This window comes from Maniola hyperantus, chromosome 16 (assembly GCF_902806685.2).
Source record: "Maniola hyperantus chromosome 16, iAphHyp1.2, whole genome shotgun sequence".
In the NCBI taxonomy this organism is placed as follows: domain Eukaryota; kingdom Metazoa; phylum Arthropoda; class Insecta; order Lepidoptera; family Nymphalidae; genus Maniola; species Maniola hyperantus.
Genome location: NC_048551.1, coordinates 2,570,166 through 2,584,194, shown reverse-complemented (window position 1 = coordinate 2,584,194; position 14,029 = coordinate 2,570,166). Strand labels below are relative to the sequence as shown.

Genomic DNA, 14,029 nt, shown 5'->3' with positions numbered 1-14,029 from the left:
GAAAAAAAGCTCTAACCACAACTGTTAATTGCATAGTATACGCAGAGTTTGATAACGTAATTGAAATTAATAAAAATCGAGACGTTAGTTTAGACTACAACAGTTAAGAATTAATATAAATGGAGATATTACTTTTTAAGTCATTTCTTAACCATCCATTCAGTAAAGAAGATTATTTTACATTTTAATTATTTATAATTAAAATTTCAATGGATACCAAAGAGATAGAAAACTATTTAAAAAAAATTGATGCAAATATTCACTTCAATGTATTTGCAGCTAATAAGATACCGATATATTTAACACCACCAGCTTATTTAATATCCAATTTAGACCCCGATACAAAACCTGGATCTCACTGGGTAGCGATATACGTGGGTACTAATGGTGTCGGTGAATATTTTGACTCGTTTGGTCGAAAACCAATGGATTATCATGAAATGTTTCTAAAAACCAACTGTAAGAAGTGGATTCATAACAACAAAGTACTGCAAAACTATTTCAGCTCATTTTGTGGAATGTATTGTTTAGTTTATATATATTTTAAATATAACGACATCTCAATGTCACAATTTCTTAATGTATTTTCAGATAATACTTTGTATAATGATCAACTGTTACAATATATGTTTAAGACTTTATTTTTAGAGAAATGAAATAAAAAAGAATGGTTTGAAAAATTATAGTTTTATTTGCATGAAAATCTTACATAACATTTTTATTAAAAATGAATCTTAAAGTACCCATAACTATAACTTAAGTGTACACTGTGATGAGAGCGAATGGAGCGAATCTTGCATAGTTTCTTCATCATCTGTTGCGGGGCCTCGTATCCCAAATAGTGCATCTTCCTTCCCAACGAAGTCAACAGGGCTGTAGAGACTTGGTGATGGTGATGGACTTCTATCTAATTGCGAATACCAATTTTCATCTTCTATCTCTTCCAAATTTACTGTATTTTCTACTTCTTCACATATTGTAACCATTTCTTCGTCATAAATGGTCTCGTTCAGTTCACAAAGTTGAGGCGACATCGTGTAGTTGGACATAGTGTAATGAAATATGAAGTTCGTATTTCGAAGCAAAACACTTTTATACTTTGTTGTATCGGCGAAGAGTGGGGGGACTCGGCTTAGGCAGTTATCAGAAAAAACGCATGTGTATGCACCGATCATTATGATCCTAAGCTAGCTAAACCATACTTTATAAGTACTAGTATTAGTAGTTATTGCTTGTTATCTCTGTCGATAAAATATTTTTTACAATCATGTCTTCCTGCGATCTGCTTTGTTATGTTGTAAATAATATCTCGCGTGCTGTGATAAAATTTATCAGCGTCTGATTTCACGTAGTACTTTAATCGTAAATCTGCATATTTCCAGTAATCAATAGGTAAAACCCCTTCCAGATTCTTCATGTCATAGACATCTATTTTGATGAGATGACTTGCACTGACACCATCACCATCATTGGATGAGATATAGGATAGACCTCCATCAGTCGCTTGAGCTACCGATGACGAAATAGTAGTTCTCCTCTTTTTCTTTGGTTTTTCGAAAAATACATCTATATTGTTTTGCTCCGTTGGTTTGCTCCTTTTTGAAGCAGTCTTTTTATTATTTAATGTGGAATCACTCGCATCTTGATCATCTGGCACATTGAGTGGATAGTAGTAATGCTTGTAAGTGAATTCTTCCTGTGAGTCCTGAAATAAAAAGGTAATAGTGCATAAGATTAAGGTGATACTTTAACTAATAGAATTACAAAAACTAATTATAATATTTACTTAAATTTATAAAAGTTTATAAAAGATCCTAGTTACCGCTAAAATTGCAAACTTACCGTCATGATGGATGGAAATATGTAGATTCACAACACAATCGCTCTAGACGGGTGATTTATATTTAAGACTTATAGCACTGATATTTGATCCTAACGATCTGGCACCGAGTAAACTTGTGACACAAAATTACAATGGTGCGTTTTTATACACACATCTTTTTAGGCAAGAGTCAACATGTTTTCATGCAGCTGCATGTATCATATTTTTTTGTATCTACTAAGAGAACACATTATCATAAAAGCTTGGGTTAATTTTTTGTTAGTCCTTCTTAATGGGATTATAAATCTTCGAAACAAACACGAATGTACATGCTCTGAAACACCTGCATGCGATATCAGTTTTTGCATCTACCTAAAGTTAATGGGCGATAAAAACAGATTGAGTGGACTAACTAAAAAAATCAACGACACGATCGATCGTGAATTTTGTTAATCTTTTGTTAATGAGATAATAAATATATTTTAAACTGACACGAGAGAGCATCTCACATATTTTTGCAAGAGAACACATTATCATAAAAGCTTGGGTTAAGTTTCTACGAAATGCATTGCTATCAAATTCTAATTTACTTATTCATTATAAACAATATCAGTCATCCAATATGGTGATAACATGATAAACTCGTATTTAAACATTTTATGAAAATACAGTCATACATACAGAAAAATACCTCCTTTTTTAAAGTCGGTTAAGGACAAAATTGTAGAAATGCATGGATCGACGGGTGAGGGGATAAGGGGCGGGGGGCATTGTTAAAACCCCCTGGCGCCGGAGCAGGTACGTACCCCCGATGAAAAATGAGAAAGTGACGCCTTGGACATTCCGAAGTTATTTTGACGCGTACGGTACTCATTGTTAGAGCTAGCGTAGGTAGCAGGTACCTACAGCCTCGCACGCAATCATTCACTAGATGAGTGGTAGGAGATTCCAATTGCCCTTTTAGTTTCCCGCTAACGACCCGATCGATATATGTTAGGTTAGGTTAGGTTAGGTTAGGTTTGAGCCAATGGTCTAAAAACGGCGAACATCCAGAGCCAATGGTGGTGGTCTTTTTTTGTGGGCGGGACAATTTTTTTTTCGCGGACCCCCCGGGGTGGCCCAGAATCGACTTTCTACACTACTTAGGTAACTGCAAGTTTCTTTCAAACTTTTCACTAAGATACACCTACAATAGGCCTGCTGCGAAGTATTTAGTGTTACTGTTAAGGTATATTGCACACCTTGAATCCCTTGTCCATAGCAGTCTCAATGCTCTTCTTCATCAGTTCCCGCGCCAGGCCCTGGCCGCGCGCCTGCTGCGACACGGATATGATGCGGCACTCCAGGATGCGGTCTACTTGGAACGTGTTGAACAAGTCCAAGTCGCGGCTCACGGTGTACAGGATGGTAAAAATCTGAAATTAATTTTAAAAAATGTAAAATTTAAGTTGCGCCACTTTTAGTTTCGGTTTCATGCATTAAAATCCTGGATGTATTTTAGTAGTAGTAGACTCACACAACGAACTCTTTTGTAGGTAAATAAATAAATTAAAAAAAAGTAGCTCTCAGAACACACAAGAGAAAAAAATACAAAAGATGATAAAAATACAAAATTTCAGCTAAACTTTAAACTACGAGCTAGAAAGTAAAAACGATTTCGTGTGTGAGCTACGGGTTACTCTGCCCCAGCATAATGCTGCAGTATTTGAATTTTAACGAAGCGCTGATTTTTGGCAGAGCCGTATTACTTACATTATGATTACTACCTAGGCTATACCATAGGTTTTTTTGTACCTTATTAAACTTTGCATCTGGGGAGTGCTGGATTTTCTCAATAGATTGTTCGATATCACCGGGTCACAATATCCCGTTCAGCGCCACTCCTAATACCTGTAAACCCGATTAATACTTTTAATTACTAATCTCTACTGTAAACCTACTAAAGAAGCTTAGGTTTAGCACGTTAAACCATAGTCTTCATACACCACAATATTAGTATCTTTCCTAAAAAGTCTTTTGCTTTTTTTTAGATTTTTTAAAGATGGTCATGTCGAAATTCCACAAAAAAACCGGCCAAGTGCGAGTCAGGCTCGCGCAATGAGGGTTCCGTACTACAGTCGTATTTTTTCGACATTTTGCACGATAATTCAAAAACTATGATGCATAAAAATAAATAAAAATCTGTTTTAGAATATACAGGTGAAGACCTTTCATATGATACCCCACTTGACATAGTCACTCACTTCGAAAGTTGAAAATACTAATTATTAGTTAATGACCACAATTTAATTTTTTTTGTGTGATCTAACCCTAAATTCACGGTTTTCAGATTTTTCCCCAAATGTCAGCCATAAGATCCACCTACCTGCCAAATTTCATGATTCTAGGTCAACGGGAAGTACCCTGTAGGTTTCTTGACAGATAGACGGACAGACAGACAGACAGACAGACAACAAAGTGATCCTATATGGGTTCCGTTTTTCCTTTTGAGGTACGGAACCCTAAAAACAATTCTAAAACTATAAAAAATCGTGGAACATACATGGGGGTGATTCTGATACCCCACAACATACCAGACCTAATTTTTTTAATTCGTTATGAAGTCAGGGCAGCTATTCGGGCAGCTTATTGGCATAACTTGGTAAATGAAATAGCCACGAGGTTGGGCATCAAGATCTTTGTATATGAGATCAAGATCTTTCTATTGAGAATTCGTCGAGAGGTGCGATATCGCATTTGCCATATAGTAGCGATGCTAGGTGAGGATGACTTCGTTGGAAGAGATGCACTGTTTTGTTACGGGTGAAGCTGTCAGATTCAGAGCTGTTTCTCTCTACCATACCGTGTCATGGTCAAGAGCCGCAATGGACAGTCCGTCTGCCATGGTAGCAGCGCACAGTCGCTCGAGCGCAGCATGGGGTTGTCCTCTTTGGCAGAGCTGCACTGCTTTGTTAGGGGTGAAGCTGTCAGATACAGACCTGTCTCTCTCTACCATACCGTGTCCTGGTCAAGAGCCGCAATGGACAGTCCGTCTGCCATGGTAGCAGCGCACAGTCGCTCGAGCGCAGCATGGGGTTGTCCTCTTTGGCAGAGCTGCACTGCTTTGTTAGGGGTGAAGCTGTCAGATACAGACCTGTCTCTCTCTACCATACCGTGTCCTGGTCAAGAGCCGCAATGGACAGTCCGTCTGCCATGGTAGCAGCGCACAGTCGCTCGAGCGCAGCATGGGGTTGTCCTCTTTGGCAGAGCTGCACTGCTTTGTTAGGGGTGAAGCTGTCAGATACAGACCTGTCTCTCTCTACCATACCGTGTCCTGGTCAAGAGCCGCAATGGACAGTCCGTCTGCCATGGTAGCAGCGCACAGTCGCTCGAGCGCAGCATGGGGTTGTCCTCTTTGGCAGAGCTGCACTGCTTTGTTAGGGGTGAAGCTGTCAGATACAGACCTGTCTCTCTCTACCATACCGTGTCCTGGTCAAGAGCCGCAATGGACAGTCCGTCTGCCATGGTAGCAGCGCACAGTCGCTCGAGCGCAGCATGAGGTTGTCCTCTTTGGCAGAGCTGCACTGCTTTGTTGAGAGGTTCATCCGCAAAGAAGCTGTCGCGCAGGTGGCGCAGCACACCTTCGCTCATCTCTGGCGTTATTGTCGTGTAGTGCACCATGGCTGGAAAATTCATAAATTATACATAACTACTTAGTAGCTTCAAGATTTCTTCTTGTCCAAAGTTCCTCAGTGCTTGAAGACCAAAGTCTTCGAACAGTGCGTGTTGCCAGTGATGATATATGGATCCGAGACATGGTCGTTAACCATGGGCCTCATAAGAAAGTGGAAGTGCGCTCTATAGATCTCAGCCTCAAGGTGCTGGAATGGTGACATCGCACCATATCCAGCAGTGGACGTCTATCGGTTGATGATGATAGTGATGAAATACTTTTTTAGGATTTCGTATACCAATCTGGTGAAAGAGGAAGGAGGTGAAGGAAAGGATGGTCGGACTTCAACTGGCCGTCCGTCACAGCTACTTATTTCAGTACATACTTACTAACGCTTTCAAATTGAATTTTTTTCGCGTTTTCACCTGGTGGTAGAGTAATGATGCGGAAGTAAGAAGAGGTATTGCATTTTTTACCACCAAATGGTAAGGAAGGATGGTACGTAACTAGCCATGGCCAAAGCCTCCCACCCTCCCACAAGGGCCAATTTAGAAATTGAAAAATACCTAGGTAAACATAATAGATCATGCCGTATACCAGCGACAGCTTATAGTAGATATACTTAGTAGGTCTATTGATTGTCATGCTAGTTCTATGATGACTTCATAGCTCAGACCTTCGTGGAGTTGGTGTCTTCGTGTTTTCGTGGCCGCATCACTTAGAATAAAGTTCCTATTGTACCATTTTATACGGAACCCTAAAAATGATAATATTCTAGTGCTGCATCTATCTCTAAACAGGTACTAGTTACTTACCATCAATTTAAATTTTATTAGTCAAAACCTGCAGTCATCGTTAAACTGAGAAACGCGGTGATTTTCGCAGAACAATAAAAATGAAAGGATAAATTTCTTTGGGCGGGAAGAATTTCAATTTAGAAGGACCATTATCGAAGAAGCTCGACTCTAAGGGGGGAGGGGGGGGGGTAATAAAACGTTGTGTTGGGTCAAGGCCTATCGAACTAGGCCGGTGGGGGTTTGGCTCCTGTAGGGATAGTATGAGATTTCCCGTCTCGCCAACGTTGATAGAGTTCGAGTGTTAAAATACTTAAGCAAAGCCCGCGTTGTGTCAAAGCCTATCGAGTTGGGCCCGTGGGGATAGGTTCCTGTAGGTTTAGTATGAGATTTCACATCTCGAAATGTGTATAGAATTCGAGCGTCATTTCTCGGATCAGCGCGAGCGGGGCGATTCGCTAACTCAGTGTTCAACACTGATATTGATATTTATTTTTAATCCATTGAAAGTTTTCAACGAGAAATTATTTTAATATCACTCAGTAAAGAAGCAATGTGAAATGAGCTTGGTGGCTATCATCCAATGTTAGACACTGAGTTAGCGAATCATATTGCAACTCGATACGTCTTGACCCAACACAAATCGCTTTATTTTGTTAAGGCCCATTTTACTTTCGACGCTCGAATAATTCTATAAACGTTGGCGTGATGTAAAGTCTCTTACTAAACCTTACTGTATAGAAATATTGGAAAACGGATTTATTGCTGGCTTTCATATTAATTGTCTAGCCTTTTCCCGCGACTTCGCCACGCGGATTTAGGGTTTCAAAATCTTTAGTAGTGGGGCGTTACAGAGACAAAATTAAATAGTAGGTATCATAGCTACAAGTTTCTAGACCTAACTGTTTAACCTGAAGTTACGTTATCTCAGTCAGTCAGTGGCTGTATTATATAGTGTACCTATCCTTTTGTATAAAGAAATAGAAATAGTTTTTATTTGCTAGAATGTGGTATTATGATTATATTATACCTATCTACTCTGAGGCTTTCTGTTATGAATAAATAATACGTATTTCACGATTTTTGAAAATTCTATTCCCACGGGGGTTAAATAGGGTCTTAGTGATAGGGTCCTGTTTTACCCTTTGGGTACGGAACCCTAAAAATCACTGTTTTTGTCGTGCTTAACTATTTATTCGTGTTTAACAATGGTATCTAAAGTTCTATCTATAAAATAGCGTGGGAAGTAAGTAGGTAGGTTCTTACCACAACATCGTAACAGAAAGTTGATAGCTAAAGCGTTCATTATACACAACCTACTCGTACTCTAAGTAACTTTCCGTCATGTTCCCTCGAAGTTTGAGCTCACATAAAGGCTTTATGAAGCTACTATCAACTTAGCTCATTTTATAACAAGCAATCTTGCTCCCATAACAATGTTAAATCTTGTTTGTAGGACGATAAAGGAAAAACCGGCCAAGTGCAAGTCAGACTCGCGCACTGAGGGTTCCGTAATATAATCGTATTTTATCGACATTTTGCACTATAAATCAAAAACTATTATGCCAAAAAATAAATAAAAATATTTTTTAGAATGTACCTACAAGTAAAGCCCATTCATATGATACCCCATTTGGTATAGTAATCTTACTTTGAAAGGTGAAAATAGCAATAATTTTTCATGAACACATTTTTATTTTTTTCTTGTGATGTAACCCTAACTGCACGGTTCTCCCTTTATGTCTGCTATAAGACCTTCTTACCTGCAAAATTTCTTGATTCTAAGTCAACGGGAAGTACCCTATAGGTTTCTTGACAGAAAGACAGACAGACAACAGAGTGATCCTATATAAGGGTTCCGATTTTACTTTTGAGGCACGGAACCCTAAAAATTAAGTAATTATAATATTATACTAAATCTACTTGAGATTTACCAAAAGCTGCGTAAGCCCAGTGGTTAGGACGTCCGCCTCCTAATCGGAGGTCGGGGGTTCAATCCCGGGCACACACCTTTAACTTGTGCGAGTTTTGTGCGTTTTAAATAATTAAATATCACTTGCTTTAACGGTGAAGGAAAACATCGTGAGGAAACCTGCATGCCTGAGAATTCTCCATAATGTTCTCAAAGGTGTGTGAAGTCTGCCAATCCGCACATGGCCAGCGTGGCAGACTACGGCCAATATACCCTTCTCACTCTGAGAGGAGACCCGTGTTCAGCAGTGAGCCGGCGATGGGTTGATCATGATGATGATATACGTATACTGTGGTATATAGAAAAGCTCTTCATAGAGAGTTCTTCATTGTACTTAACAAGCTCTTAATCTTTTCTTAACATTTTCGTTATGTTTGGTGTACTTTTTTAACAAACAGTAGACTGTCTAATTAATAAATATGTAGGTAGGTATAGGTAGATGTAATTATTTAACAGTGTAAACTTTGTGTACGTAGTACGCGACCGAAAGTAACGTACATCGGCCTTTAGAATGACGTTGTGACGATGTGACGACTGACGTTTTGTCGGTCTCGACGACAGAGACAGTGCCCTACAAAGCTATTTCCTTCTAAAGGTCGATGCACATTACTTTCGGCCGCGTACTGTAACTTGCTTTACGGTTGAAGGAGTAGATTTCAGTCTAACCTGTAAACCGTTAAGTTTCCACAACTGTCAACTTGATAAATATTTGTACACCGGAAACGGTAAAATTTTTACCGGTAAATCGAAAACGGGAAGATCGATATTTATCACCTACGTAGCTAAATCATATTTTTACAAATAATAATATTCTTATTACAAATTATTAATTAAGTACCTACTTATCAAAAATATTAAATCTTTCTTTTTAAAGTGCATAAAATAAGTAGCCTTTAGACTCTCTTAATTTTTGTTGGACCTACGACGAATATTAGTTTTCATATTCGTAGCTAGGTGTTTCGTAGCAAGAGAACGAGGGAGGTGTCTGGCCTGGCTCTCGAGGCTCGCAGAGCACGCCGGTCGCCGGGGAATTCCGCGCCATTAGCAAGAATGTTTAGACTAGCTCGTATCGAGTACAGTTCGCAACAAGTGATCGTGGCACAGTGTAAAGAGACGAGGGAGCTGGCTCGAGGCTCGCAGAGCACGCTGGTCGCCACTCGCCGAGGAATGCCACGCCATTAGCAAGAATGTTTTAGACTAGCTCGTATCAAGTACAGTCCGCAATAAGTTATCGTGGTTCGGTGTAAAGAAACGAGGGAACCGACTCGAGGCTTGCAGAGCACGCCGGTCGCCGGGGAATTCCACGCCATTAGCAAGAATGTTTTAGACTAGCTAGTATCAAGTACAGTTCGCAACAAGTGATCGTGGCACAGTGTAAAGAAACGAGGGAGCTGGCTCGAGGCTCGCAGAGCACGCTGGTCGCCGGGGAATTCCACGCCATTAGCAAGAATGTTTTAGACTAGCTCGTATCAAGTAGGTACAGTCCGCAACAAGTGATCATAACAGGTGGAAAGACGAGACAGAGGTGGCTCGGCAAAGCACGCCGGTCGCGGGGGAATGCCACGCCATTAGCATGAATGTTTTAGACTAGCTCGTATCAAGTACAGTCCGCAACAAGTTTAGTGATCGTAGCTCGGTGTAGACTGTAGAGAGACGAGGAAGCTTATATGTACGAGAGACGAGGAAGCCAATTATTATAGATTGGTATCTAGTTGACGGTAGCTCCAACCATTACACGATAAAATTGGTCATGTCTAACATGCCTTGTTTTAAAATGTATAAAAAATAACTGATTACGATGCTGACTGTACTTCGTGCAATGGAGCCCCGAAGAGAAAAGCAGGGGATAAAATATGTCAAGCGTTCAGACGCTTAATGTTCCTAGCGCATAATTAACTGAATTTCGTTAGCGGCCATCATAGAATGGACAATAAACCTTTTGTAATTAAGTACCTACCTATATTAAACTATCTGCATAAATTAGTAGAACTATCTCGAATCATCAATTCCGCTGGGCACGGATGTCTTCTTGCAGAATGAGAAGGTTTTAGGTATAGTCCACCACGCTGGCCAAGTGAGGATTGGAAGATTTTACACACCTTTGAGAACATCTTGGAGAACTCTCAAGCATGCGAATTCTTCATGATGTTTTACAGTTGAAGCAAGTGATATTCATTTATGGTTTAAAATGCACATAACTCCGAAAAGCAATGCTATTTTACAATTTTTTGGAAGAGAATTAAGTTAGATAGGTGCCTACCAATTATGTTCGTCTACTTATCTAATCAGTAGGTACCCTTATTATAAATCCGAAAGTGTGTTTATTTGTTGGTTTGTCCTTCAATCACGTCGCAACGGAGCAACGGATTAACGTGATTTTTGGCATGGGTATAGTTAAAGACCTGGAAAGATGACATAGGCTACTTTTTATCCCGGAAAACGAAAGAGTTCCCAAGGGATTTTTAAAAACCTAAATCCACGCGTACGAAGTCACGGGCATCAGCTAGTATTATATCATTAAAGCAAACATTTAAACAAATAATAATCACCTGACCATTTAAAACAACAAACGAAACTCGTAAAACATTTTATCAAAACATGAAACAATAGAAATCAAATCACCATTATCGAGGCAATCGTTCAATAAGATGAAAATCTCCCAACCATAAAATATACATGGGGTACACAAAACATATAACAATAAAAAATATACAACACGTAGAATTTTATAAATACGAGGTTAAAAATTAAACTTTCAATGAAAATGCCTATTAAATTGAAAAATATACAGTTATTGGGTATTTTTTGTTCAAATTTAATAGGTAAAGTCATTGTGATGTCTGGGGTTTGTAAAAGCTTACCTCGTGCGGCGCCGTCGGGAGATCACTGCGCACTGTGCTCAGACCTCGCGTAGTGATAACAGCCCGCCCGCCTTAACGCCCGCCCGCCCTAGCCCAGCGATATATCAAACGTTCCACTAGATGCGGCGCTTCATATCCCGACAATAGCTTACCACTAATAAACAGCTTTTTAAAAACTATTTTGAGTAAGCAATCAGACGCGCTAACTTTCTAGTGGTTCAGGCAGCCTCATACATCCCCGACCGTGTCGACCTATCCGATAAAAGACGGCCTAAGCACGTCCTTAACGATCCAATTATGACCGACAATGGACCCTACTTATATCTTGTAAGGCAACACACAATTTCTAACGTCACCCAGATGTGGACTCACGCTACGGCCTCGGGCGAGAGTGCGGACACCGATGTTCGTTGGAACATTGTTACAGTACGCGGCCGAAAGTGATGAGCATTGGCCCTTAGAAAGACAATTCAGCTTTGTACAGCGTTGTCTCTGTCACTCATACCCAAATGACGTTTTGTCGATTTCAACGACCGAGACAGTGCTCTACAAATTTGCTATCTCCTTCTAAAGATGTTCATCACTTTTGACCGCGTACTGTACTTGAAGTGCCGCATCTAGTGGAACATTTATATCGCTGCCCTACCCTAGCCTCATAGATATATATATGGAGCCGAGCTAACGTGATAAATCTATTTGTACCTATGACTGATATGGATTGATATTTCAGTAAGTATATAAATTGAGTTTTTATACGGGCTACCTTTTTTAAATGGTCACTCATTTTTATAGTGAGTGTCCATAAACATGCATACGAATTATTGACATTAAAAATATAGACCTACTTCTATCGGAAAAAATAATTAGTAAGTAGGTACCTATAGTTCGCGACAGGTTGAGATGGCAATGAGGCGGGGGAACGTCCCGCACATCACCCACGCTCGCCCGCGCCGAGTTGCTGTGCGGGTGTACGGGGCGTTACCTCCCCGACTGCCATCTCGACCTGTCGCGTAATATAGGTAGATCAGTAATTTTGCTATCTGATGACAAGTTGTAAGGCGGGATCTTGGTGGTGAAGTAAATCACGGGACGTTCGGTTAATACTATCTTTATTGTAGTGGATATACACACCTTATCTTCTTATACTCTACACGAGAAAGAGGTCAGCCGCCGAATCCAACTCGGTTGGGCAGCGTTCAGGAAACTTCAAGATATGTCTTCTTGTCCAAAATTCCTCAGTGCTAAACCTGAGTTTCGTCAAAGATGAAAATGAAAAATATTTATTTAAGATGGGCTGTGAAAGGTGACAGACACACTTAATCATTTATAATGCCTATTATGGATTTACCCAGGTTTTAACATGTACCTACCCAATCACCAGGTGAGATTACCTACTTGCCAAAGAAAAAGATTCTACAAACAGTCGCACGGCGCACCAACTACATAATTGTATCTCTTATGTTGTTGGGTTTAAGGTTTATATTTGAACGTCTTTAGCACAAATAATGAGCACTATAATTCCTGGCATTCCAATTGAGTCACGTCTCCTCAGCATCCTTGATACAAGAACCTCTCTGTCTATAGTAAATACCTACCTACTTAGTGCAGCCTAAGCATGACGCCAAGATAATAAATATTCCGCGGCGCTTAAGTCTTGATGGACTAAGCCAGATGATCAAGATGGCCAGCGCGTGCCAGACCTTCGTTATTTTATAAAAGCTACTAGCTGATCCCCGCGGCTTCGCCCGCGTAGATTTAGGTTTTTAAAGATCCCGTATAGCCTATGTCACTCAGGAATAATGTAGCTTTCTACTGGTGAAAGAATTTTTAAAATCGGTTCAGTAGTTCTAAAGATTACCCCCTACAAACAAACTTAACGACATTACCTCTTTATATAATATTAAAGATCCCGTATAGCCTATGTCACTCAGGAATAATGTAGCTTTCTACTGGTGAAAGAATTTTTAAAATCGGTTCAGTAGTTCTAAAGATTACCCCCTACAAACAAACTTAACGACATTACCTCTTTATATAATATACAACGGGCCGTGCAGCAGAAATCGTAATATTTTAATTTCGCCATAACTTCAAAACCAAACGTCCAATTTTAATCATTCAAAGACCAAATATTATCTCCATAAACTGTTCTTAGTGATGAAATCATTTATTTTGATAAGGATTAATAGCATGAGTAAAATAAACGCGTTTAAATGTAGTCCAAAAAAAATTCAAGATTTTTAAATAAAAAAATGGTTGCTGTGCCTCACTCGACATAGATGGGTATAGTGTGTCGCGGACTTTTTTGTAGATATTTATAAGATCTACAATTAATTAGAACATTTTATGGTTCTATCTTTTATAGTTTAGGCAGCGTACGCAAAATAAGTAACTTTTCTGGTTGATTTTTTACACCTTGTGTCCGAAAAACCCAAATATCTTACGGAACCCTATTTTTTTCCAAAATAAAATATAGCCTATGTTACTCGTGGATAATGTAGCTTTCGAATGGTGAAAGAATTTTTAAAATCGGTCCAGTAGTTTTTGAGCCTATTCAGTACAAACAAACAAACAAACAAACAAACAAACAAACAAACAAACAAAGTTTTCCTCTTTATAATATTAGTGTAGATTAGTGTAGATGTAGATAAGTTTCTCTGCGTATTATCCCCAACATTGGAAGGAACGTTTGTTTGGATCACGGTGGATTTGGGAGATAACAGGTAATAAAGGTGTAAAAAATCATACGTCTATTAAAAACCAAGATGGCTGATTTCAAAATGGCCGCCCTGCAAATACAGGGCACCTTAAAATTTGCCCCCAAGTGCCGCGTAGAGGCAGCTCTGCGGCCGCGCTGCTTTGTAAATCCATATAATTCGATCGATGAATTGATGCGCGGCCGCAACGCGGATGTAGCAAATTTGTACGGAT

The 14,029-nt window shown here is 39.5% G+C and overlaps 2 protein-coding genes across 2 annotated transcripts in view; both read right to left on the bottom strand.

The window, feature by feature from the left end:
* The window catches only part of LOC117989379 (arylalkylamine N-acetyltransferase 1-like), a 13,320-nt gene extending 2,181 nt beyond the window's left edge, over positions 1–11,139 (bottom strand). The window contains 4 exon segments of the mRNA XM_034976729.2: positions 3,064–3,237; positions 3,617–3,712; positions 5,285–5,484; positions 11,102–11,139. Of these exon segments, the coding sequence (XP_034832620.1) occupies positions 3,064–3,237; positions 3,617–3,712; positions 5,285–5,482 (468 nt within the window). The 5' untranslated portion in view covers positions 5,483–5,484; positions 11,102–11,139.
* On the bottom strand, positions 301–1,988 carry LOC138403404 (uncharacterized). Its single transcript, XM_069503788.1, has 2 exons — positions 1,843–1,988; positions 301–1,705 (listed from the first exon to the last, which is right to left on the bottom strand). The coding sequence occupies exons 1-2, from the start codon at positions 1,846–1,848 to the stop codon at positions 1,226–1,228; spliced, it is 486 nt and encodes a 161-aa protein (XP_069359889.1). The 5' UTR covers positions 1,849–1,988; the 3' UTR covers positions 301–1,225.
* Positions 11,140–14,029: the final 2,890 nt, after the last annotated feature.